At 44.6% G+C, this 25,733-nt stretch overlaps 1 protein-coding gene and 1 long non-coding RNA gene across 5 annotated transcripts in view; one reads left to right on the forward strand and one right to left on the reverse strand.

Annotated features, from left to right (window-relative positions):
- Positions 1 to 814: 814 nt before the first annotated feature.
- The window catches only part of tub (TUB bipartite transcription factor), a 589,124-nt gene continuing 564,205 nt past the window's right edge, over positions 815 to 25,733 (forward strand). For 2 of the 4 annotated variants that reach the window (XR_011933096.1, XM_072466434.1), the window contains exon 1: positions 824 to 1,268. Coding sequence is in view for 3 of the 4 variants with exons in the window: in XM_072466434.1 (XP_072322535.1) it covers positions 1,213 to 1,268 (56 nt within the window). In the remaining variant the exon portion in view is untranslated. Of the gene's footprint in view, positions 1,269 to 25,733 lie in introns of all 4 variants that reach the window. The other 2 variants (XM_072466438.1, XM_072466437.1) reach the window with 2 other exon arrangements.
- Positions 2,167 to 19,282, reverse strand: LOC140384600 (uncharacterized). The gene is made up of 3 exons (XR_011933101.1): positions 19,131 to 19,282; positions 16,650 to 16,767; positions 2,167 to 2,269 (listed from the first exon to the last, which is right to left on the reverse strand). It is a non-coding gene; the product is annotated as an uncharacterized lncRNA (long non-coding RNA).

Consider the following 25,733-nt stretch of genomic DNA (forward strand, 5'->3'; position numbering starts at 1 on the left):
CAGTTACTTCCCGGGTATCCATTATTGTCCATTGGGGAGACAGGGACTCCCCTCTCAAATATGCTTCATATTTGCATGAATACACCTGTAGCAACAGCTTGTCATGGAACTGTCTGACCGGAACCTATTGCAGCAGCAATAATTATGTGACAAGGGTGTGTGCAGGATTCAGGACACCCCCAAGAAAAGAGGAGAAAAACGTTTTAAACCCGTATATTTTGTTTTGAATGATATGAGAAATGTAGACCCGAGTGTTTATAATTATCCACTGAGTTTTTGCAACAGCCCAATTGCCATCCTTCAAATGTTAATTTCTTAGCCAGATGCTATAGCAGGTTTAAATCCACAGAAACGCTGGCTGTGCAATTAAGCTAATGCAGCTTCAATTAACAAGACATTCTCCCTGATCCTATTTTTTTTGTGTGGATTAAGGGGTAACATTATATTGCCCCCTATAACGAAGGCTGCAGCAAACAGTTATCAGAGGAATAGAAGGTACACACCTGCAATTTCCTATTTTTTTTTCTTTACAAATTTTAACATTTGCTTCAGGTGCACAGCACTGCTTTGAGTATTGAGCAATTTATGAAGAGACACTGTGTAGCCTTGGATTTTTCTGATGAGTGTTCTTTCACACACACTGGATTTAATTAGTGCTTCTGAAAGGATGAGGTTTTGAAAGAGCTGTAAGCCGTGTGATTGGACAGGAGGGGGAGTGATGTCAAAGGGATAGTGCTGTATCTGTGGAAACAGGAATAAATAAGGAAGACAAACAGTAAATTGGCAGAGGGTGCTGGACCCAGTTGCATCTATAGTGGGCTGCTCAGCAGGATAGGCAATTTATGGCAGCTGCATTTTCAGTTCAATGAAACGAGGAGCTTCCTTGCCGAGGAGGATTAAATGTAGAATTTTTCAATTGCTTCACAAAATAATAATTGTATGCCTCACAGACTCCCCCTCTCAAATACATGGCGCAGTCCTTATCTTGGAGGCTCAAACTGGAGCAGTTTTTGTGCATCTGCTCTCTATTGCTCACTGCAGAGGTGTAGTCCTGACTGGACCAGCTCCACGTTCCATCACTCTCAGGGCAGGTATCGCAGTGAAGAGAAAGACCCAGCAGATTTCAGCGTAGACTGTGCCTCTCAAATAATCTCTGGCTGCCGTCCGGTTTCTCCCCTGCTGCAAGATTTTCTTGCGTTGTAACTGAGGAGAATGGACGGAGTGAGCAGCAACAGGACTATGTCCTACAGCAGATGGAGTTATGACAGGTACTCTATATTTTCTGTTGAGGTGGTTTTATTATTCCAAATCCCAATGAACCTACCATGACTGTGTGTTCAGCATAGCAATACTGGTGATAGCAAGCTGGGGTTCTTACCCTTCAGAAGGAGAGCAACATTTTGTGAATTCAAGTCGATGTTTTTTGAGGAATGAAGCATCTATCTGTTGGCTCATGGTACTGTTCTTTTCTCTGATGCTCAGGAATTGCTGTGAGTTTAAGTCGACTGTGCATATGCTTGAATTTTAATTGTAAATCATCAATAATTGATATACAGTTAAAGTGTGATGGTATAACTCCATATATGACAGTCATATGTTTTAAAAATGGGCACCTTCCCTTTTAATTTAAAATGCCTTCAGTGCAACAAAAGTAGATGCAAATTGTTATCGGTAAACGCAGGCTGAATGAAAGCTGATCGTTAAATGAAAAGTGCCTTCAATGTTACAAAATGCATAGAAACTTCCATAAATCTGGGGTTTACACACACACAAGTAGGTTAAAGTTCCTCTTTCATATCTTTCTCAACTGTACAGGTTTCCCCTCTCTAAATCACCATTTTTTTCCCTGGAAAGGTGAGGCCTCCAGTTTTTCTGCCTATTACTGTCCCCATTCAAGAGCTTGTCCATTAAGGAGCAGTGAAGTCCTCTGGAGCCCATGACTGGCTCACTTTCAGGAGTTAGTCACAACTACTTCATTTACTAATCTAGTAACCTTCTTACCTTGCTATACATCAGCTTTCTCAAGCATGGGCTGAAGGGCATTATCAATAGATGTTTGACTAGAAATCACAAACACTTGCTTCAACTTTCACTTTTCTTGCCTGGAAAAGATAACATCGGGGCATTGGAAATTTATTGCCATGGAAACGATGGATCATGATACAATTTGCTCATTTTATCATTTTAATAATTAAAACAGGACAGAGAATGATGACGACCAGTCGAGGCTCCAGCATGGTCCGTTCTGTCTAGACTGCTGCAATGGTAACTGAGAATAACAAATACAGAATTAAAGACCAGGCAATATATGTTCTTGTATCAGTACTGATTATCAATCGTTTAGGATTATGTGTTGTATTTTTAAAAAATAAATTCCAAGTTCCGTGACCCACCTAGTAATTGTGTTGCGATTGCAGTTTCTGATTGTTGGTTTTGCTAATTTGTGTACAGAATGAAATGATGCGATCATTTGTATTCACACGGGAAGCTAAGCTTGTAATCACATCTCTCCTGTGATGGGGTGGCTAGTAAAAGGTTCTTTAATTAAACAGCAATTGTAGTGCGGGCAGAATTTTGTAGTAAAATCGGTGCACTTTAAAATTGCTTCCCAGTGATTGACTTGTGTTGAATTTAGATTTAAGCAACACCCTGCGGAATGAGGGACCACAGTGTGAAATACCTCAAAGAAATGTAAGCTAACATCAGTACCCCTGGCATTCTTGGGTAGGAGCTATCCTGCAATTAACTATCTTTGTCATTTGGGTATTCTACAGACCTAATTCATCAAAGTCTTGCCTTACACATTTTAAAAAGTAAATTATTTTTAATGTAAATTAAGAAAATTAACCATTACCTATCGACAGTCCTAGTGTTGGGATCTGGAGGAAGGTATCTGAGCATGAATGCTCATCAAGGCCAGTGTTCATGTTTCCCAATGCTGTTTTAGATGGGGCTTCTGGGATTAGGGAATATAAATGGTTTGTAATTTAAGGGACAGGGATTTGACACTTCTGACCAGAGCTCGTGGCATTTGTATGAATAAATCTGAACAAGAAAAAATCTCTTTTAAAGAAAAAGATACAAAATAGTGGATGTTCATACCGTGGGCAGCACGGTAGCATGGTGGATAGCACAATTGCTTCACAGCTCCAGGGTCCCAGGTTCGATTCCGGCTTGGGTCACTGTCTGTGCGGAGTCTGCACACCCTCCCCGTGTGTGCGTGGGTTTCCTCCGGGTGCTCCGGTTTCCTCCCACAATCCAAAGATGTGCAGGTTAGGTGGATTGGCCATGATAAATTGCCCTTAGTGACCAAAATTGCCCTTAGTGTTGGGTGGGGTTACTGGGTTATGGGGATAGGGTGGAGGTGTTGACCTTGGGTAGGGTGCTCTTTCCACGAGCTGGTGCAGACTCGATGGGCCGAATGGCCTCCTTCTGCACTGTAAATTCTATGATCTATGATATAGTAGGAGATGGTCAGCCAACAAAATCTCTGTTTCACCAGTGCGATCAGATAAACATATAATGGGCGGAATTCTCGGGCCATTGCAATTCGCTTTTCCCGCCAGCACCGCGCTCTTGCCCGTGGATTTACCAGAGGTGTGGGGTGGCTTCAATGGGCAATCTCTTTGACAAGCAATGGGAGTATAGAATCCCGTTGCCAGCAAATGGCACGCAGCCAAGGAACACACGGTTGAGGGACTGGAGAATTCGGGCCAATAAATGCTAGTTACAGGATCCCTCCTTTTTATTTAAAGTCCGTAATTTATCGTCAGGTATTTATATGGTTTGGGTGGTGCCACATTAACATTACTGATACGTGATCCTAAGATGTTTTTCGTGGTCTCAAGTGTGAAAATCTTTAGGCAGGATTTAACTAAATGGGAGCAAAGTCCCATAATGAGTGTGTTTAGCCGCGTGTTTCCCAGCACTCAGCGTCGATAATCAAAATGCTATAAAAGTGGCACCCTGGTCAGATGGGGGCTGCAGCGGGGAATGCTTGGCCGAGGCCGCACATAGGCCCGCACTGTACACCGAGGAGCTCCGCTTGCCGGAACTCCTCAGTGTAGTGGGAATGGTGCCCCGATCCCTGGAGCCCCCAAAAGGCCCCCCCCCCACCAAGCCCCAATGCACCAGGGGAGGGTCCCTGACATCCCCCCTCCTCCCAAAACCGGCTCGATCGCCACCTTGCAGAAAATCCCAGCTTGGCAACTTGGCAGTGCCAAGGTGTCCATGTGGCAGTGTAAGGGTGTCCAGGTGGCACCAGCAGTTACAGGGTACCACCCTGCCCAAGGAGCATGCACTGGGTTGCCCCAATCCCTGGGAGAACCCCACACGAGTGCCGTTCCCTCTTGTCCCCGTTTGCGGAGACCATTACTGAATGGCGCTTGCCCCAGGTCTCCGAGGGGAAGGAGATATATCCCAATGCCTTTGGAATCTGCACGTTAAAGTGAGACTAGCTGTCTCGCTTTAAAATGCAGATTTTCCAAAAAGTGATCCCGCCCATTATTTATATTGCAACGTCAATCCCGCGAGGCATTGTGAGCTAGGTAAACCCAGGAGCAGGGTCTCCCGGCTACTATCGTTCAAGCTGCGCTGCAGGCTCAGTGTGGCTGTTCGATCGCACCCTTTGTTTTTCCTCATCAATATAAAATTAAATGTGAGCCGACTTTAATTTTAAATTGTGTGCTGTTTTCTGTCGCCATTCCATAGCCTGGTCCTTTCTTTGACAGGACCTGTGTTTGAGATAATAGGTAAGGGAGGGAGTTCCAGTATTTTGGCCCAGTCACAGTAAAGGAATGGTCATGCATTTCCAAGTCAGGAGGGTGAGTGGCTTGGAGGGGAGCTTGCAAGTGGTGGTATTCCACGTAATTACTGCCCTTGTCCTTCCAGATGACAGTGGTTGTGAGTTTGGAAGGTGCTGCCGAAGGAGCCTTTGTGGGTTCCTGCAGTGCATGGTACACTGCTGCTCCATCGAGTCTACTCTGCCATTCAATCATGGCTGATATTTTTCTCATCCCCATTCTCCTGCCTCATCCCCGTAACCCTGGATGCCCTTATTCATCAAGAATCTATCTATCTCTGTCTTAACGACACTCAGTGACTTGGCCTCCATAGCCTTCTGCGGCAAAGAGTTCCACAGATTCACCACCCTCTGGCTGAAGACATTTCTCCTCATCTCTGTTTTAAAGGATCGTCTCTTTAGTCTGAGATTGTATCGTCTGGTTCTAGTTGTTCCTACAAGTGGAAACATCCGCTTCACTCTATCCAGGCCTCGCAGTATCCTGTAAGTTTCAATAAGATCCCCCCCACCCCTCATCTTTCTAAACTCCAGCGTGTACAGACCCAGAGTCCTCAACCGTTCCTCATACGACAAGCTCTTCATTCCAGGGATCATTCTTGTGAACCTCCTCTGGACTCTTTCCAAGGCCAGCACATCCTTAGGTATGGGGTCCAAAACTGCTCACAACTCCAAAAAAAATAGGGTTGACCAGAGCCTGATACATCCTCAGAAGTACATCCCTGCTCTTGTATTCTAGCCCTCTTGACATGAATGCTAACATTGCATTTGCCTTCCTAACTACCGACTGAACCTGCACATTAACCTTAAAAGAATTGTGAACAAGGCCTCCCAAGTCCCTTTGTGCTTCTGATTTCCTCAGCATTTCCCCACTTAGAAAATAGTCCAAGCCTAAATTCCTCCTTCCAAAGTGCAAAACCTCACACTTTTCCACATTGTATTTCATCTGCCCTTCATTGCCCACTCTCCTAATCTGTCCAAATCCTTCTGCAGCCCCCTTGCTTCCTCAATACTACCTGTCCCTCCTACAGATCTTTGTATCTTCTGCAAACTTAACAACAGTGCTTTCCGTTCCTTCTTCCAGATAATTAATGTATATTGTGCAAAGTCGTGGCCTCAGCACCGACCCCTGAGCCACACCACTGGTCACCGGCTGCCATCCTGAAACAGACCTCTTTATCCTCACTCTCTACCTTCTGCCAGTCAGCCAATCCTCTATCCATGCCAGTATCTTACCCTTAACACCATGGGCTCTTAACTTATTTAACAATCTCCTATGTGGCACCGTGTCAAAGGCCTTCTGGAAATCTAAATACATCACGCCCACTGGTTCTCCTTTGTCTAACTTCCTTGTTACTCCTCAAAGAACTCTTAACAGATTTGTCAGACATGACCTCTCTTTGACAAAGCCGTGCTAATTGAGTCCTATTTTATCATGCACTTCCAAGTACTTCGCGATCTCATCTTTAATAACGGACTCTAAAAATCTTATCAATGACCAAAGTCAGGCTAACCGGCCTATGATTTCCCATCTTCTGCCTCCCTCCCTTCTTAAACAGTGGTGTTACATTAGCCACTTTCCAGTCTTATGGGACCCTTCCTGCCTCCAGTGATTCTTAAAGATCACGATCAATGCCTCCACAATCTCCTCCGCTATCTCATTTAGAACCCTGGGGTGTAATCCATCTGGTCCAGGTGACTTATCCACCTTCAGACCTTTCAGTTTCTCCAGAACCTTCTCCTTAGTGATGGACATTGCACTCACCTCTGACCCCAGATTCTCCTGGTGCTCTGGCATCCCACTGGTGTCTTCTACCGTGAAGACTGATGCCAAGTAACTATTCAGTTCGTCCACTTTTACTTATTACTTTTCCAGCCACATTTTCCAGTGGTCCAATATCTACTTTTGCCTCTCTCTTACCTTTTATACATTGAAAAAAACTCTTTTATCTTCTTTTATATTACTAGCTAGCTTGCACTCATATTTTATCTTCTCTCCCCTTATTGCTTTTTTAGTTGTCCTCTGCTCACTTTTAAAGGATTCCCAATCCTCTGCCACTAATTCTCGCCACTTTGTATGCTTTTTCTTTTGCTTATACTGTCCTTGACCTCCCTCGTCAACCCCTTGTCCTCCCCTTAGCATGTTTCCTCCTCCTTGAGATGAATTTCTGCTGTGCTTTCCGAATAACCCCCAAAAACCTCTGCATTGCTGTTTCACTGTCTTACCTGCTAGGCTCCTTTTCCAATCAACTCTGGCCAGCTCCTCCCTCATGTCTTTGTAGTTACCCTTATTTAATTGTAATCCCGTTACATCTGATTCCAGCTTCTCCCTCTCAAACTGCAGGGTATATTCAATCATGTTGTGGTCACTGCTCCCCAAGGGTTCCTTCATCTTAAGATCCCTAATCAGGTCTGCCTCATTACACATCACCAAATCCAGAATTGTCCCCTAATGGGCTCTATCACAAGCTGCTCCAAAAATAATCTCTTAAACATTCCACAAATTCCTTATTTTCGGATCCACTGCTAACCTGATTTTTCCAGTCCACCTGCATGTTGCAGGTTAAGCTTGCAGGCCATGAAGATACAAAACAAACCAGAACTTTATTGGAAAGGTGTTGTCACACAGCCTGCTAGCATAGCCTGACTGTTCACCTGCCCAAATTGCCGATGATGTCATCAGTGCATCACGTGATTGAACTGTCCAAGTGACTGATCACCTGAAGTTGGTTGGACTTAGGACACTACACTGAGGAATTTCTGCAGTGATACCCTGGAATTGAGATGATTGACCTCCAACAACCACAACTATCTTCCTTTGTGCGGGGTATGACTCCAACCAATGGAGAGTTTTCTCCTTGATTCCCATTGACTTCAATTTTGCTCGGGCTCCTTGATGTCACACTTGGTCAAATGTGGCCTTGATATCATGGGCAGTCATTCTTGTGGCTGGGGTTCAGCTGTTTAAAGTAAGGCTGGAGTGAGGTGAGGAGCTGTGTGGCCCTGGTGCAACCCAAACTGAGTGTAGGTTATTGCTAAGCAAATGCCACTTGATAGCACATTGATTATCCCTTCTATTACTTCACTGATGATTGAGCGTGGGCTGAGAGGGCAGTAATTGGTCAGGTTGGATTTGTCCTGCTTGTGCACAGGGCATATCTGGGCAATTTTCACACATTGCCGGGTTGGTACCAGTGCTGCTCTGGAACTGCTTGGCTAGGGGCACGGCAAGCTCTGATTGCTGGAATATTGTTGAGGCCCACAGTCTTTGCAGTATCTAGTGCCTTCAGCTGTTTCTTGATATCACGTGGAGCGAATCGAATCAGCTGAAGACTGATACCTGTGATGGTGGGGATTTTTGGAGGAGGCTAAAATGGATCATCCACTTGACCTTTCTGGCGGAAGATTATTGCCAAAGCTTCAGCCTTCTATTTAGCACTGATCTATTGGGCTCTCCATCATTGAGGTTGGGAATATTTGTGGAGCCTCCATCTCCAGTGAGTTGTTTAACTTTTCGCCTCCATTGATGGCTGGATGTGACAGGACTGTAGAGCTTAGATCTGATCCGTTGGTTGTGGAATTCCTTAGCTCTGTCTATTACTTGCTGCTGATGCTGTTTGGCAGACAAGTAGTCCTGTGTTGTTGCTTCACCAGCTCATTTTTAGGTTTGCCTGGTGTTGCTCCTGGCATGCCCTCATGCACTCTTCATTGAACCAGGGTTGATCCACTGGCTTGGTAGCAGAGTGGAAGATATGCCAAGCCATGAGGTTAGATTGTGGTTGGGTACAATTCTGCTGCTGTTTATGGCCACAGCACCTCATGGTTGCCCAGTCTTGAGTTGCTGGATCTGTTCAAAATGTACCATTTAAAACATGATTTACGTGTATTTGCTGCAAATTAAGATGTAGGAAGCTGAGCTTTGGATGACATCAGATGTTAGAATATGGGGACCAGCCAGGGGTGCATTGGAAGTAACAAGACATGGATGAGGGTTCAGGGAGCAGACAAGCTGAGACCGGGGCAAAGTCCAGCGATGACCTGGAGGTTGAAATAGGTGGCCATAGCAGGCGCATGAGGATGGAAACTCTCCTGATCAGATGTGACACCAAGGTTGTGACAGACTGGCTTAATTTCTTAATTCAGACAGTTGATGGGGAGAAGAAGGGAGTTGGGAGCTGGGGAATGGAGTTTGGAGAGGGGGGTGGGCAAAAAATGGCTTCAGTCTTCACAAATTTAATTGGAAGAAATTTCTGCTCATCCAGTTTTGGATGTCAGATATACAGCCTGACAACTTGGCAAAAGTGGCTGAGTGTCATTAGTGTACATGTGAATTCTAACATTGTTCCTTTATGGATGATGTTACCAAGGATCAATATATCAATGAGAAATAGGAGGGGGGTGGGGGTGGGTGAGGATGGATCCTTGGGAGACTTTAGTAGTAGCAATGCGGGAACAGGAAGAGGAGCCATTGCAAGTAATTCTCTGGTTGTGATGTGATTGATGGAACCAGGTGAGTGCAGTCCCACCCAGTGGAGGAGCATTTGTGCAGATGGTGTGGCCAATCATGCCAAAGGCTGCAGACTGGACGAGGAGAAATAGTTTCCCTTCACCATGGTCACATAGGATATAATTTGTGACCTTTGCTAAGAGCTTTGGTAGCATCAGGAACTCAGTTTGGAAGGATTCAAACATGGAAGTTCCAGGGAAGATTGGAATTGATTTGGGAGGTGATGACACTTTTTCAAGGACTCTTGGAGAGGAAAGGGAGGTTGGCGATGGGGCGGTTGTTTGCAAGGATAGTGGGATCAAGGGTTGTTTTATTAATGAAAGGGGTGATAATGGCAGACTTAAAGGAGAGAGAGACAACACCTGAAGACAACCATTTGCAATCTCGGCTAATACAGTCTGTGATACCACTGGAGATTTACTAATTTAGTAATGTATTCTGTACACCTATGTTCATCTTTGTAACACACAAGCTGCAAACAAATGATTTACAAATTTCTTGAAGCTGATTTGATTTAAATATACTATTTCTAATTCAGCAACAAAGTCATCACAATCTACTGAAACAAAAACTGGCCTGGAACAATCTAATCACTTATTTAGCTCTTTCAGAATTGCAACCCTGCAATGAATTGTGCAATAAAGACAGAAATTATCAAATTACTCAGCGTTTCTGGCATCTCTGGAGGGAGAGAACAAAAATGCAATTTGAACTTAGTCACTAGCTCTGCTAATGGTGCGTAACAGAAACAGCGAATTCCCCATCTTACGGTTAACAATACCATGGATGATGCATTAGTTGATCTGAATTTTACACATCGAGATGAATCATGGCATTTATACTCACAGGATAAAGGGATTGGTTTTTAACATCCCCCCCCTTTCTCTTGGAGAGAGTGGATTTGGGGATGTGTTTTAAATTAGGAGGGGAATTTGTCTCGTGTGCTCATGCTATTTTATTTGGCTGAAGAAGGTTACATGTCCAAGACCATTGGAGAGTAATGTTGAAGGGAGTGGCATGGCCTGATGATGCCATTGGACAGCTGGTTCCAGGAGAATGGCTGACCACCACCTTGTCAGGCTCTGGATGAGTAAGGAATGCCCGCTTTGCCAGTGATAGCATGAATAATTTTTAAAAAAAAATTTACATTGGAAAATTTTGATGGAAATTCTGAAGACTGCACTGAACCAAACAAACATGACGATTTGAGATGCCAAGAATATATGTTGTGTGGCAAGGTTAAGGAATGTGTGCTTTTTTCCCTTAAAGGATTAACTGCTGGGCAATCTAACTTTAATTTTAAATATTATGATTGATCAATGTGAGGTTGGCTTGGTGTAAGGGGGACCTCACTGTATATTTAAAAAAATAAAATATGTATGAATATCTTAATGGCTATTGGACAAAGACCTTTTAAAATAGCTGAAGATGGCTGAAGCTATGTCTGTCTGCGACCCTCGAACAAAAAGAGCTGTCCGGCAATATTGATGCAAAAGAGCACCTTGTTATTTTGAAAGAGAACTATACAAAGGCCATCTGCATCTCCTAACCCAGGTTGACCAACTGGAGCCTACTCGTCTGCGAGGTCAAACGGCCATGCAACCTTTCCTTCAAGCCTTAATGGTTGAGAACTTTAATCACCTTGGGTGCTAGATCAGGGTTATACATCCCTTGTCAAAGATGATGTGGAGTGGTGGGAGTCATGTGATGTGCACCCCTACCTGGTGGAACAAGTTATATTGCCTTACTGTACTTAAATTCAGGCTGCCATTTTACCATCTAACAATCACAAGAAAAGGGCTCTTCCCAGACTGCATGCCTGATGCCCATCTATACTGATTCTCTTGTACTACCGCCCACAATACTGATTCAACTCTGCATGCTTATCTCATCATGCAAAGTCAACACACTGGAAAAGTGAATTAAGCAGAATTGGTTTTCAGCCCACCAACCTCCGTGAAGGAATACCTCATGGGAATTCGATTCTGGGCGCTGGAACCCATGTGAGACAACATTTGCTTCTCTGTGGTCCGCACTGGAAATCTTTTCTCTGTCCTTATTTTGCAGTATGTGTAAAGGAGGCAATGTTGCTACCCTCCCGCAATAGTGTGTGTGTGTGTGCAAATAAACTAACCTTCGAATTCATCCTATCAGAGTTTGCGTGGGGTTATTAATAGAAATTCAAATGCAACAAAACCGAGGGGTTGGGACTTATGCCGGCCCATTCAAAGGATGAAGCAAATTGAAACTCTTTTCTGTTTATGGGTGGCTGGTGAGTGGACAAATTAGTACTTTTAAAATTAGTCCGTCCTCCCCCAGCCACACACACATTCCTGTCTGTGACACTTGGGCAATATAGCAAATAACATGCACATAGGGGCCAGATTTTCATGGAGCTCTAAATCTCCGTTGACCTAAAAAGCATGGGGGGGGGGGGGGTGCAGTTAAAAAGCCCACTCTCATTTCTGGCGAAAACCATTATTTGACAATAATGAGCGTGATTTGCACATGAACCATGAATCTGGTGGTCCACTTAAAATGAGTGGAGAGTTCAAACAGATATCAGTTTTGCTGCTGCATAACCTGCAGTGTGGAAGCGGCAAATTGGAGAAGATGTAAATGCTATTCAGGGTGGATAATGTCATGATCTGAGGTTTATTAAATTCCCCGCTCTTTAATCTTAAAAAAAAATGTTGCAGCTATTGTTAAGTTTTCAAAAACAATCTGTTGATTGACAGGCGTGAGTTTGGAAAACATATTAGCATCTGTTCATGCAGTTTTGATAGAGATCTTTGTTGCCCCATTTATTCTGGCATTATAAATGCTTGGTTGAGTTTCAAAAGCTACAATTGTCTCAGCAGGAGCTTCCTAGTTCACAGGTTGATAGACAACATAAGTAAGTTATTAAAATATTTGTCTTTATGGTTAATTGAAATAGATGTTTTTTTAATTAAAAATGAAAATGAGAGATTTAAAAGTTCTGAATGGATTTAATGAATGGGAATTGTTTTCACCATCAAGTGTGTAAGAATGCGAGATTTTTTTTCATCGTGCAGGCAGATGGCGTTAGCTTAGATGGGCTTTTTGGTTGGCATGGACCAGTTTGGACCAAAGGGTCTGTCTCCATGTCATATCTTCATGTGGCTCCTGAGCTTTGCCCATGGTGAATGGTGTGTGAGTGCCTATCGAGGTGGCATGGACGATATGAGGGGCATGTGGGCGAACAACTTCTAAAAAAGCAAGGCCAAAGCACTCGGGAACCAGGGCAGGTCTTCTAACCAGTCTGCCTTGAGACTCACTGGCCGACACCCACATTACCACCTGTGATGCACTTCCAGGGTGAGCGAGCCACGCTCCATCACGCAGCCCCCACTGGAGGTGTGTCTAGCGAGTTGGGAAATGTCCTAATTCAAGTTAAAATCTGGTCCAAGGTGAATAAGTAGGAAATTTAAAACCTTTTGGGCGAGGGAGGGGGGGGGGGGGGGGCGGGGGTGGAGGGGCGGTGAGTTATTGAGTGAGTTACTAGGCAAAGGGTATGCAATGTAGAGAACAAATGGGTTCGCTGGATGCAATTCAGGCAAAAGAAGGGTGAGACGATGGGCAGTTGGATGCAAAAGGGACATGTTTGATAAACGTGATGACCTTTTCCTGTTCCTAAGATGACTTGTGTTCAGCAATGAATTAAAAATAACTTTTAACATCATTAACGTATTGTCACTAACGTGGAGGAGGTAGAGAACTTTTATAATCCCTTGCGATTATATTTGCTGGTGTGGGGGATGTGAAATGGATTAGGTTCCCTCTGTCTCCCATAAATTGAGTGGCATCAGCCAGCCTGACCAACCCTTAGGCCTATGGAGGCCAGGTTTCCTCCGCTAAAATATGGCGGATCGTGGAAGGTGGAACAATGGAGGCTAACATACTCTTTCATGAGCTTAGGCAAAAAGGTGGGAAGGAAGAGAGAATACCTCCTTTTGAGGGTGCCCCGAGCTCATCCGGGCACCCCCTAGGATTGGGCACCCCCGAGGATGGTAACCCCTCCTTTTGTGCCTCATCTGTTGACCACCAAGAACGCAAACCCCTCCCTCGGGTCCTTGATCCCTCCCCAACCAAAAACCTGGACTTTAAGTTTGGCATCCACGTTCTTCCATGGAACTACCAATAGTGACCCCTACTGAGTTCTGGTGCTGCTGGGACCACTCAGCTGCCTGCCAATTGGATTGGCAGGTTTGTCCTGAAGACTGGACTTCTTGTGCCTCAGAAATGGGAATCCCACTCTCAGTTTGTTAAGGCCAGCCTTTTCCCCCATCAGAGGGGTGGGCAAGCAAAACGTTGCCACATAAAATTCACCCTGGTATCTAACGTATGCCTGTGTGAAGATATTGCATGGAGGCCTTTATTGGCAGTAGCAACACACTAGGCACTCTATTTGTGTCAGGCATGGATGTGTAGGCTTGTGACGGATGAAGTTATGCTGCCTGTATATTGGCTGCATTTGTACTCCTAAAATTGTTTTTTTCTTTTCTTTGAATGTCAGGATTAGCAGACAAATGATATGAAGTGATTCACTAATTAACAGCAGAACATTGTTGGAGGCAGATTTTTATCCAGACCTGTTTTCCTGTTTTCTCCTGATCATCTGTGGATAGATACATCAGTTTTTTTTTAGCAGGGAATATTTGGGCAATAGAGTAGGAAATAAAAAGATGTTTAACATTGAGCCAAGGTGGGTGAAGACACCTCTAAAGACACTGACCCAGGCTTTGTGGTCTTCAGCTGGTTGGAAATTGGATGTAGAACCCACAGTGCACCTTGTGATGCTGTGGAAGTCCCAATTGCCCTGCAAGTTTGACCATCTGGGTAATTTCCCTGCTCCCTGGGACCCTCCGAAACAGTCTCTGACTGACTTGGATAGTTAGCCAGGAAATGTTAGACAAACAATCTGAGCCTAACTTTGTGTAACTGTACAAGTGATCCCTGATCCCTCTCATTGAATAACCCCCCACCCCCAGCCCTTGTCCTGTCAACCCCTCCTGACCCAACACAACTACCCCTGACCCATCTGCCATGCCACCACTTTATCCATCTGCCACCCAACCCACTTCCCCACTAACCTCACCCCCCCCCCCCCCATCTGTTCACTCATTCATCTCCTCACCCATTTACTAAGATTCATTCATAATAATAATCTTTATAATCTTTATTGTCACAAGTAGGCTTACATTAACACTGCAATGAGGTTACTGTGAAAAGCCCCTCGTCGCCAACATTCCGGCGCCTGTTTGGGTACACAAAGGGAGAATTCAGAATGTCCAAATTACCTAACAGCATGTCTTCAGGACTTGTGGGAGGAAACCGGAGCACCCGGAGGAAACCCATGCAGACACGGGGAAAATGTGCAGACTCTGCACAGACAGTGACCCAAGCCGGGAATCGAACCCGGGTCCCTGGAGCTGTGAAGCAACAGTGCTAACCACTGTGCTACCGCGCTGTCCATTCATTACCATTCACACTGAAATTTTAACTTTTTTACGGAGTTAGTGCCATAAAAAGGGAAATATCTTCTGCGTGATTCTCCGCAATGGTTCAGACTTTGATTGGAGGATTTGGGCCAATATTTCTGACAAGGAGACTATTATAACAGTTTGATGGGCTTATTGTTTTGGCTTGCAATATAGGCTTCCTCGTGCATGAGTGTAGGCATGCGATCCATGAGCATGCTTTGCCAAATTGGGTGAGATGATCAGAGTTCCTGTTAGCGAAATGACAAATTCAGCATATGCAACACTTTTCAATGATTTTGGAGGTCTTCCAATGCACGTGTGAAAATTCATTCTAGCTTCTCGTTTAAAGGAAGCCTATGCAAATTGGTCCCAAACTGAAGTCGGTGATATTTCTACCTGCTCACTCTCTTCACACTAGAAAACTGTCTGCTGGGGATTGCTTCTATCGGCTTGCTTGACTCTTCAGTATTGGTTCTTTAAAGTTCTGTATGGCGGTATGAGTAATATTTTATCCAGTGTTTTTGTGACCCTACTTTTTGTTGCATTATAAAACTATTTTACCCATTCCGTTACCAGTAATAGTTTACCTGGCAATGTTATTTGAACTTTAAGGAATTCTTCCTCTGTGTCCCTGACCAGGTGCCGGAATGTAGCGACTAGGGGCTTTTCACAGTAACTTCATTGCAGTGTTAATGTAAGCCTACTTGTGACAATAAAGAATATTATTATTGTAAACTTTACTGAATTGGCAGTTCTTTTTTTTGAAAATGGTTTATTAAAGCATTTATATAAAATTACAAAAAATACAAACCATGTATTTGTTTTCTCCTGATCAGCTATGGATGTATTTGGGCAGCAAGGTAGCACAAGTGGATAGCACGGTGGCTTCACAGTGCCACCGTCCCAGGTTCGATTCCCCGCTGGGTCACTGTCTGTGCGGAGTCTGCACGTTCTTCCCGTGTCTGCGTGGGTTTCTTCCGGGGACTCTGGTGTTTCCACCCCCCTCCAAAGACGGGCAGGTTAGGTGGATTGGCCATGCTAATTTGCCCTTAGTGTCCAAAAAAGGTTAGGAGGGGTTATTGGGTTACGGGGATAGGGTGAAAGTGAGGGCTTAATTGGGTCGGTGCAGACGCGATGGGCTGAATGGCCTCCTTCTGCCCTGTATGTTCTATGTGCAAACAACCGGAACCCCAAACAACAACCCTTCAACCCAAAGACCCACCCCTCCCTCCAACCTGCCTTTAACAGCTAACAGTGACCAACTCTCTAAAATACAATATAAACGGCAGCCACCTCTGGTAATGACCTTCAATCGACTCCCTCATGGTGAATTTGACCTTCTCGAGGTGCAGAGATTCCCTGAAATCCCCTAACCATGACAAAGCACTCGGCGGCATTGCTAGCCTCCGACCCAGCAGGATCTGCTTCTGCCCCAACGATGAGGCGAAGGCAAGGTCATCTGTCCCCAAACCCATCCGCAGCTCCGGCACATCCCGAACTCCAAAAATAGCCACCGAAGGACAGGGCTCCAGCTCAATACCTAACATCGCCAACACAGTGTTAACTTCATTGCAGTGTTAATGTAAGCCTGCTGGTGACAATAAGGATTATTATATTATATATTAAAATGACCGTCAGAACCCCTCCCAATTTGGAGCAGGACTAGAACATGTGTGTGTGTGTGTGTGTGTGTGGTGAGCAGGTCCTCGCGAACAGCGCTCTCACACCTGTCTTCCACCCCTTGGTGAGGTGTGCTGGAAACACTTTTTTTTAGCTGTATTAGGCTCAGTCTCTCACACAATGACATGGCGTTCACCCTCGGCAACACCTGACTCCATACCTCCTCCTTCAGTGTTGGCCTCCAGCCATTTAGCCTTTACCCCTTCCACCAAACACAACTCTTCCGTCACTAGTCTTTCATACATGCTGAACGTGTTGCACTGGCAGTTTTATTTCATCTGTGGTACAGGAATAAATTGAGAAATAAATATTTATCTGCTTATAGTAACTGTCACATCATGAATCAGAAACACACATTTAAAATAGGCCAATATATTGAGAATTAGCTAACTTCTGAAAAAACTTATTTTGATTTAATGTGCGATTAATAAATTTGGCTCGAGAGCTTTTTTGTTGCTTTAGGTAGCCAGATAGTTTTTCATCTTGCTGTTGATTACCTACAGTTACAGGTAAATTACATTTCCAATTTACTCCTAAGTGGAAGTTGCAGTATCAGTGCTGGGGACTGATTTGATATGCATTTGATATGGGAACTATTTGATATGCATGTTGAGAGTAGATTCAAATCAACCCACCAGAAATCTAACAATCAATCTGACACGTGAAACTGCATGTTGGGGGCTGCCTGTGAAACAATGGCCCATAACTTCCTGGTTCCCCAGTGTTGCATTTAGAGGATACCCCAATGATGTGCTGGAGATTCCCTCTAGGGAGTTCCCAGGTGTGGGTTTTCCTGGTAATTGTCCGAAGCGCTAACTTCCTCAGGAAAATTGCGCTGGGAACCAGCTGACAGAAGCGATTTTAAGTCGCTAACTTCGGATGGTTCTGCCAATTTTCCCCTGATAGTTACTCTGAAAGAGTTGGAAGGATAAAAAAATCAGCTAACTCCAGAGTAACTATTTAAACTCCCAGACCCAGCCTTGCATGGGACCCCCCAACCCCGCCATTGTCTGAACCACTTATCTTTGAAACTGACCTTTCCCCTTTAAATTGTCACTTTCAACACCACATTTATGGCAGCCAGGGGTTAGCTTTGCTGCTCCTCTCTCACCCAGCCTGACTGAGAAAAGTTGGGCGAGACAGGGACTTTGCAATTTTTACATGGGAAAGTCCATCTAGAATGGCAATCCGCTACTCTGAGCAAGCTACTGTGCAATAATTGTGATAAAAGGATGATCCATGATGAGTTGCTTCTATTCATTCTATATGTAAGGAGGCTGGTTTTTATTTGCATCATGAGACACAGGTATGAAATTGGAGGCAGCTTCTTCTATCTAAATGATTTCCATAAGCGCTCACAGCCGTACATGACCTTTATTCTCTTGTGTTACTGTCTCCCTGTCTAATAATTAAACTTAGAACTGAAAATGGGAGGATAGAATTTGAAAAATCTCAACTGTTAGACCACATGATACAGACTAAAGCTCTGCTCCATGGGAAGCGATACAATATAATGCAATAATCAAATTCAGCAACCGCTAATCAAACTGGCTTGTCTATTAAAATGAGTTTGATGTTTGTACTGGGCAATGACCTTGGTAGAGACCAATGATGATTTTACTTTATTTTCTATCCAAATGCCCAGGGGCGGAATTTAACTTTATCTTTTTTCCCCGCAGTGTGTGATGGCGCGCGGGGAAAGCCGCGTTGGAGCCGTCAGCACCAGCTTTCTCTGCCATTTTGTCAGGAACATAGTTCAAAAAACTTTAAGGGGTGGGTCCCAAAGAGTCAAGGTGGCTGGGTGGGCTCTGATGGAGCCTGCCTCGCCAGCAACATAGATCTTAAAAAATATATCGGGGCACCATTTTTAAAGGTGACCCGGTACACAGAAGTTAAAACGAAACATCCTGCCCGGGGGAGGCAGTGCTCAGGCATGGACTCTTTGCTCCCCCCCAGCGATGAATTCACCTGTGCTCCTCTGATGGGTCTGCCTGGTGTGAATGCTGTTGGAGACTGGCTGTAATTCACAACAATGTGAATGGATTGTCTAGTGGGGCGTTGGGGAATGATCAGGCGTGGAGGCTTGTAACGAGATTTTCTGCTTCCCGTCACCAAACCCACCTGAAAGGACCGGGAGTGGGAAATCCCCGCCCAGGTATTTACTAAAAGAATAAAGTCACAACATTTGCTGCTTAAATAAACAGAACATGAATACTAATAACTAATCTCTGCAGTCATTTACTTTAAAGTTATTAAAAGCAGAATGAACACAGTTACTTATGCTCTAAACCCAACTTCATAACTCAATTTTGCTTCCTTTGCCATTTAAACTACACTCCCAGAAAACCCAAGGCAGATATTTATCAATTTGGAAGATTAACCATTTCGTCTGAGGACTGTTTCAAAGGTTTCACTGTTTCCAAGATTTGTATAAGGGTTCAGATTTCTTTTGCCTTTTCATTTACTTCTGGCAAACCTGTCCCTTCAAATATCCTTCAGCTGTTCCATGGTTGTAGACTCCCTATACAACAGGGGTATTGCCAGCATCATAAGTATAGCCACCTCTGATCGGAACTCTCTCAGTTTTAAACGTTCTTTTACTTTGGAGTTTGCACGTAAGAACTCTTTCTCATGCTCTTACCAGCTTGGCTATTGCAGAAGTCCAACTCCGAGAGTGAGTCCTTCAATGTTCTAGGTTTCGAAACCCTTTCAGTCAGCATACAGAACTTCAACAAAACTTGCTTGAAAGAGATGTTCCTTTCAACCAGCTCATTCTAAACTAAAGAGAACCACACTCTTGAATTGACTGCGTCCTGCAATTAACTTTTTGTGTTGACCTTTTGCCTTTGTATTGTTATCTCCCAGACAGCTTTGTTACTTGATCAGTTAGATTAGTTTATATTTGATTTGATTGGATTTATTGTCACGTGTACAACGGTCCAGTGAAAAGTATTGTTCTGTGTACAATCCAGACAGATTGTTCCATACATGAAAAACATCGGACATATGATAAATACACAATGTAAATACGTAGACATTGGGCGAAGCATACAAATTACAGTGCTACACAGTAAAGACGATGGGCAGAGTGATCTGTTCAGTCCATAGCAGGGCCATTCTGGAGTCCATTACGAGAAGCAAATTGCTTTTTACAAGAAGCCATCCTCCAGAGATGCTTCAATCTTTTTTTAAAATTTAGAGTACCCAATTATTTTTTTTCCCCAATTAAGGGGCAATTTGGCTTCGTCAATTCAACTATCCTGTACACCTTCGGGTTGTGGGAGTGAGACCCACACAGACACAGGGAGAATGTGCACACTCCACATGGACAGTGACTCGGGGCTTGGATCAAACCCGGGTCCTCAGCGTCATGAGGCAGCAGTGCTAACCACTGCACCACCATGCTTCCGAGATGCTTCATTCTTAAATGGATCGTTAACGAAACACATTTTTTTTCCTCCAAAAGCAAAAGGGCCATCACAACTGTTTTATTTTTATTTGACAAGTTCCTGGAAGCATGTTCCCTGTGGCTATAGGCATAAGCTTCTTACTTATAGAGCTACATCGTCCTCATTCCTGTGGTTCCTGAATCCTAGCGAATAGAAAATGGAACATGAGAACATTTCTCTGGTGCCGTGAGGATAGTTTTCCTTTGAAGTTCAAACGTGCTTTTTTTTCGCACTGGTCATAGGATCGAAATGTTTCAAAATCTTAATCAACAATGTGAAACTTCTACTTTCACCGATGTTTCAGCTAAATCCCACCCACAACAGAAATGGCGAGCAGCATTTTCTGGATCCCAAAGTTGGGATCGAATGGGGTTCCAAGCCTGCACTTGCTGGGACCCAGACTGGTGGAATAATCTCTAACCTTCATCGGAAAGCAGAGAGCCTCCCGGTGCTGCCGACTCAATCATGGTGTAGGCCTCTCCAGCTCCTTGGCAGCTCCACTGAGAGAGGTGGGCGGCGCTGAGGCAGGTCTGAGAAAGTGAGGGCACCTCAAAATCAAAATGTTCTTGAGGTGTAAAAATCGTGGAATATTTTTTAAAGCGAGAAGGTGGCAGGCTGCTTGGATTGAGGGTGAATTCCCTCCAGTTGGACCCTTGGTGCCATGGAGGGGTCTACCATTCCTATTCGTGTCCCCGTCTTTGAGGGATGGAGCCTCTGGCTCTCATGGACCCCCAAGCTGCTTCTAGGAGGCTGCCTCCATGGTGCAGGGGTTGGGGGGGGGGGGGGGGGGCGGGGAACACACCTTGTGCTTCCAAAATTACTTGGGGCCTTCATTTTTAAAAATTGCTGCCTGGCTTTGTGCAACAAACAGGTGATTCACTTCCTAGGCTGTCCCTGAGAAACATCCCAGCAGCAGGAATGCATTGGGAATGCATTCCCCCTCCCAACCAGAAGCTGAACTGGACTAGCCATATCAATACCATGGCTACCGGGCAAGTCAGAGGCTAGGAACCCAGCGGTGAGTAACTCGTCTCCTGATTCTCCAAAGTTCGTACACCACCTACAAAGCATAAGTCAGGAGCGTGATGGAATACTCCCCACTTCCCCAGATGAGTGCTGCTCCAACAACACTCGAGAAGCAACGCTCGAGAAGCTCAACACGTGGCGGCATAGTGGTTAGCACTGCTGCCTCACAGCGGCGGGGATCCGGGTTTGATCCCGGCCGTGGGTCACCATCTGTGTGGAGTTTGCACATTCTCCCCTTGTCTGCATGGGTCTCACCCCCACAAGACAAAGATGTGCAGGGTATGCTAAATAGCCCATGAATTGGAATTTAAAAAAAAAAGTAAGGCTCAACACCATCCAATCAGCCCGCTTGATTGCTACCGCTTCCATAAACAGTCACTTCCTCCACCACCGACGAACAGTGGCAGCCCTGTGTGCCACCTACAAGATGCAATACAGGAACTCACCAAGGCTCCTTAGGCATCACCTTCCAAACCCACGATCACTACTGTCTGGAAGAGCAAGGGCAACAGATACCTGGGAAGATCATCAACTGGAGGTTCCCCTCCCAAGTCACTCAACATCCCGACTTGGAACTATATCGCCATTCCTTCACTGTCGTTACGTCAAATTCCTGAAGCTCTCTCCCAAACAGCACCGAGGGTGTGTGTACATACACTCCATGGACTGCAGCTCACCACCACCTTCTTGAGAGCAATAGTGTAGCCCTCAACTCGTAAAAATGAATTAAAAATAAAAACATTTCCCAGTCCCATTCCTCTACGCCTGCCACCATGATACCAGGTGCTTCAGTTGCCAATCTGCATCTCATTAACACTTTAAATATGTTGCCTTCGTCGCCAAAGGAAATATTTTATCTGCCCTCTGATGCGTGAACAGTGTCTTTCTTTCCAATTTTGTAGCAAACAAAGAGCAGCCTTGGTTTAAAAGAAAATCAAATAAATTTTTAGTTTGTTAAGAGAGTTTATTAAAAATAATTTTTAGTTTATTAAGAAAGAAATCCTTTAATAGCCTTGGATATAAGAAAGTAACTTTTGGAGTGGGAGGAAGGAAGAGCAAACCTTGCATCTTAAGCAAATGGGAGGTAGAATAAAAATATTACATGACTCAGTCGATGTTGGTGCGACCAGGGGAACATTTATCTGTATCTGAAGCAAACTTTGCAAAATATCCAGTAAATATTCACATAATGGGCTGGATTCTCCGCCCCGCCACATTTCAGTTTCACCCCGCCGGTGGGATACTCCGTTTCGCCGGCTGGTCAATGGGGTTTCCCATTGTAGGGCAGCCCCACGCCGTCGGGAAACCCCTGCTGGCAGAACGGAGCATCCCACCGGCGGAGAATCCAATGTCTGTCGCTTGGACCTTTAAGCATCAGTAAACTATGCAGTAATAATTAACATATCGCCTCAGTAAATTTGCGACAGTCCATTGTAAGCATCAAAAAAATAAGTCCTCGATCATCTGTGAGCAGTGTGACCAAGAATTTATCAGTTGAATGTAAAAGAGAATTTGCAAACCTAAAATTGAAACAAAGCCTGTCGAATGGATAGATTGTACAATTCAATTTCAGGCCAGTCAATGAAGGGGCAGGGTATAGTTGCTGAGGTAAGCCCTAGAATTGAGGCTTAACTGAAAATTAAATCTTTGAAAAATACTGAACAATATTATGCAGAACCTGCTGTTTTCAAGAGCAAAAGCTCAGTGATTTGGCTATAATGCAAGAGAGGCAGAGCAGAAATGTTCCTCAACATGATACAAATGCTTATGAAACACTTCAGTACATGGACAAAATAAGGATTACAAAAGTCCTTTGAAACCAGAAATGACTGTGGTATTAGCATTTGTATGACATGCCTTTGCTAAAACAGTAAACTGAAGAATTAGCTTTGTTAATACATCGAAAATAGGAGCAGGAGGAGGCCCTTTGTCCCTGCTCTGCCATTCATTATGATCATGGCTGATCATTAAATTCAATACTCTGATCACACCTCCCTCATATCCCTTGATTTTTATTTAGCCCCACGAGCTACATCTAATTCCTTCTTGAAACCACAAAACATTTTGGGCTCAACTACGTTCTGTGGCAGTGAATTCCACAGATTCGCCACTCTCTGGGTGAAGACATTTCTCCTCACCTCAGCCCGAAAAGGTTTACCTCTTATCCTCAAACTGTGACCCCGGGTTCTGGACTCCCCCACCATGGGGAACATTCTTTCTGAATCTACCCTCTCTAATTCTGTTAGAATGTCACAAGTTTCAATGAGATCCCCTCTCACTCTTCGAAACTCCAGTGAAAATAAATGGATTAAGAGTGCCATTAAAATAAGTATTTGCTGACAGTGTCATCTTTGGTTTCTCAATCTTAGTCTTGCTACTAATTCTGCTTGTCTGCCACACAGCAATCCTTCACGGCCTGAGCTGTGTGGATGTGTATGTTTTTATGGTTGTCTGGTTGTACATCCTTGCATCCCTTGGTAGGCAGTTGACATCTCATTATTGACATGTCAATATAGCCCCTTGACTAAAAGTTGCGTGAATGAGTCAAGCTAGAACATAGAACATAGAGTGCAGAAGGAGGCCATTCGGCCCATCGAGTCTGCACAGACCCACTTAAGCCCTCACTTCCACCCTTTCCCCGTAACCCAATAACCCCTCCTAACCTTTTTGGTCACTGAGGGCAATTTATTATGGCCAATTCACCTAACCTGCACGTCATTAGACTCTGGGAGGAAACCGGAGCAGCCGGAGGAAACCCACGCAGACACAGGGAGAACGTGCAAACTCCGCACAGACAGTGACCCAGCGGGCAATCGAACCAGGGACCCTGGCCCTGTGAAGCCACAGTGCTATCCACTTGTGCTACCATCCTGCCGGGCTAATGGGACATACAGCAAGAGGCCTCACTCCAGTGAACTCAATTCCACCATTAGACTAAATTTAGTAAAATTAGGATTTCAATCCCTCTGTTTTTCTGGAGATAGGACTGAGGAGTGTGGTATGGGTGGCACAGTAGCATAGTGGTTAGCACTGTTGCTTCGCAGCTCCAGGGTCCCAGGTTCGATTCCCAGCTTGGGTCACTGTCTGTGCGGAGTTTGCACGTTCTCCCCATGTCTGTGTGGGTTTCCTCCGGGTGTTCCGGTTTCCTCTCTCAGTCCAGTGATGTGCAGGTCAGGTGGATTGGCTGTGCTAAATTCCCCTTAGTGACCAAAAAGGTTAGGAAGGGTTATTGGGTTACGGGGATAGGGTGGAAGTGAGGGCTTAAGTGGGTCGGTGCAGACTCGATGGGCCGAATGGCCTCCTTCTGCACTGTATGTTCTATGTTCTAGCTTGACTCATTCACGCAAATTCCCCATAAAAAAAGGTTAACTGGGGTTACTGGGTTATGGGGATAGGGTGGAGGTGTGGGTTTAAGTAGGGCGCTCTTTCCAAGGGCCGGTGCAGGGGAATGATGGGAAGAGATGGAGGCCACAATCACCTTTAGATAAAGCAGCAAATTTGAAGGCAAGCGAGCTAGTATGTGGCTGATTGTGTGATTGTGTTGCAAGTGCTCTGCGCAGGCTTAGTGATTAACTTAGTCCAGTTTATTCTGTGCACCGCATATCTTTAATTCTTGAAATGTGTCATAAAGTGGAAGATTATTTAATTTCAGCTCAGTGTCCCGTGTTTCATTGGCTGTTTGGACAGCATGTACTTCAATTAGAATTGTTGACTAGAAACCTCAGGGTGAAATACGTGAAACCGCAAAATATTTCAATTTGTTTTCTTTGATCATATTTCCAGACCTTTGGGTACCCCAAACAAAAACATGACTTTCACAATAATTGGCCTGTAGATGTATTCAGTATAGTCCTGTGTATGTAGTTTTTTGAAAAATGTGTTCTTTGGGATGTGGGTGATGTTGACATGGCCTGTGTCCTGTGTGTCCTGCACATGCATTTGTTTCTTTTTGTCATATGGAGTGAGCTAAATTTTCCTCTCCTGCCACAGTACTGAAGTAGCTCTTATTAATGTAAAAATTATTATATATGGGCTATAATGTTCTGGATCCACAATGTTGGAGGGAGTTCCAGGATTTTGCCCCAGTGACAGTGAAGGAATGCCAATATACTTCCAAGTTAGGATGGGGAAGGCTTGGAGGGAAACCTCCAGATGGTGGGGCTCCCAGGTATCTGCTGCTCCTGTCCTTCTAGATGGTAGTGGTCGTGGGTCTCACCAAGCCTGAGTCAGGAAGGCCGGGCGAAATGGGTGCTTTGGAATTCAAGTGTAGGTAAGTCGCTAAAGAGTGGCAATCTGCCACCGGTTGCTACTCTGCGGAAGTTACAGGCCATTAATGTCTTGTGTGATTGTGACAACAGAAAATTATCCCACCTCATCCTTCTTGACCTGTCTGCTGCCTATGACATGTTGACTACACTATACTCTCCCAATGTCTGTACTGTTGCTCAGCTAGATGGGACTGCTTTCATCTGGTTCCATTCTCACCTATCTAATGGTGACCAGAGAATCACCTGTAATGGCTTCTCGTCCTCTTCCTGCGCCATTACCTCTGGTATTCCTCCTTGGCCTCCTCTTATTTCACATTTACATGCTGCCCCTCAGCAGCAACATCTGGAAAACGCAGCACAAGTTTTCACATGTACATGGATGCTAATCAGGTATAACTCATCAGCACCTCTCTCCGCTGCTCCAGTATTGGTCAATTATCAGACTGTTTATCTGACATCCAATACTAGAGGAGTGGAAATTTCCTGCACTTAAACATTGGG

The sequence above is a fragment of the Scyliorhinus torazame genome, chromosome 10 (assembly GCF_047496885.1).
Source record: "Scyliorhinus torazame isolate Kashiwa2021f chromosome 10, sScyTor2.1, whole genome shotgun sequence".
Lineage (NCBI taxonomy): Eukaryota > Metazoa > Chordata > Chondrichthyes > Carcharhiniformes > Scyliorhinidae > Scyliorhinus > Scyliorhinus torazame.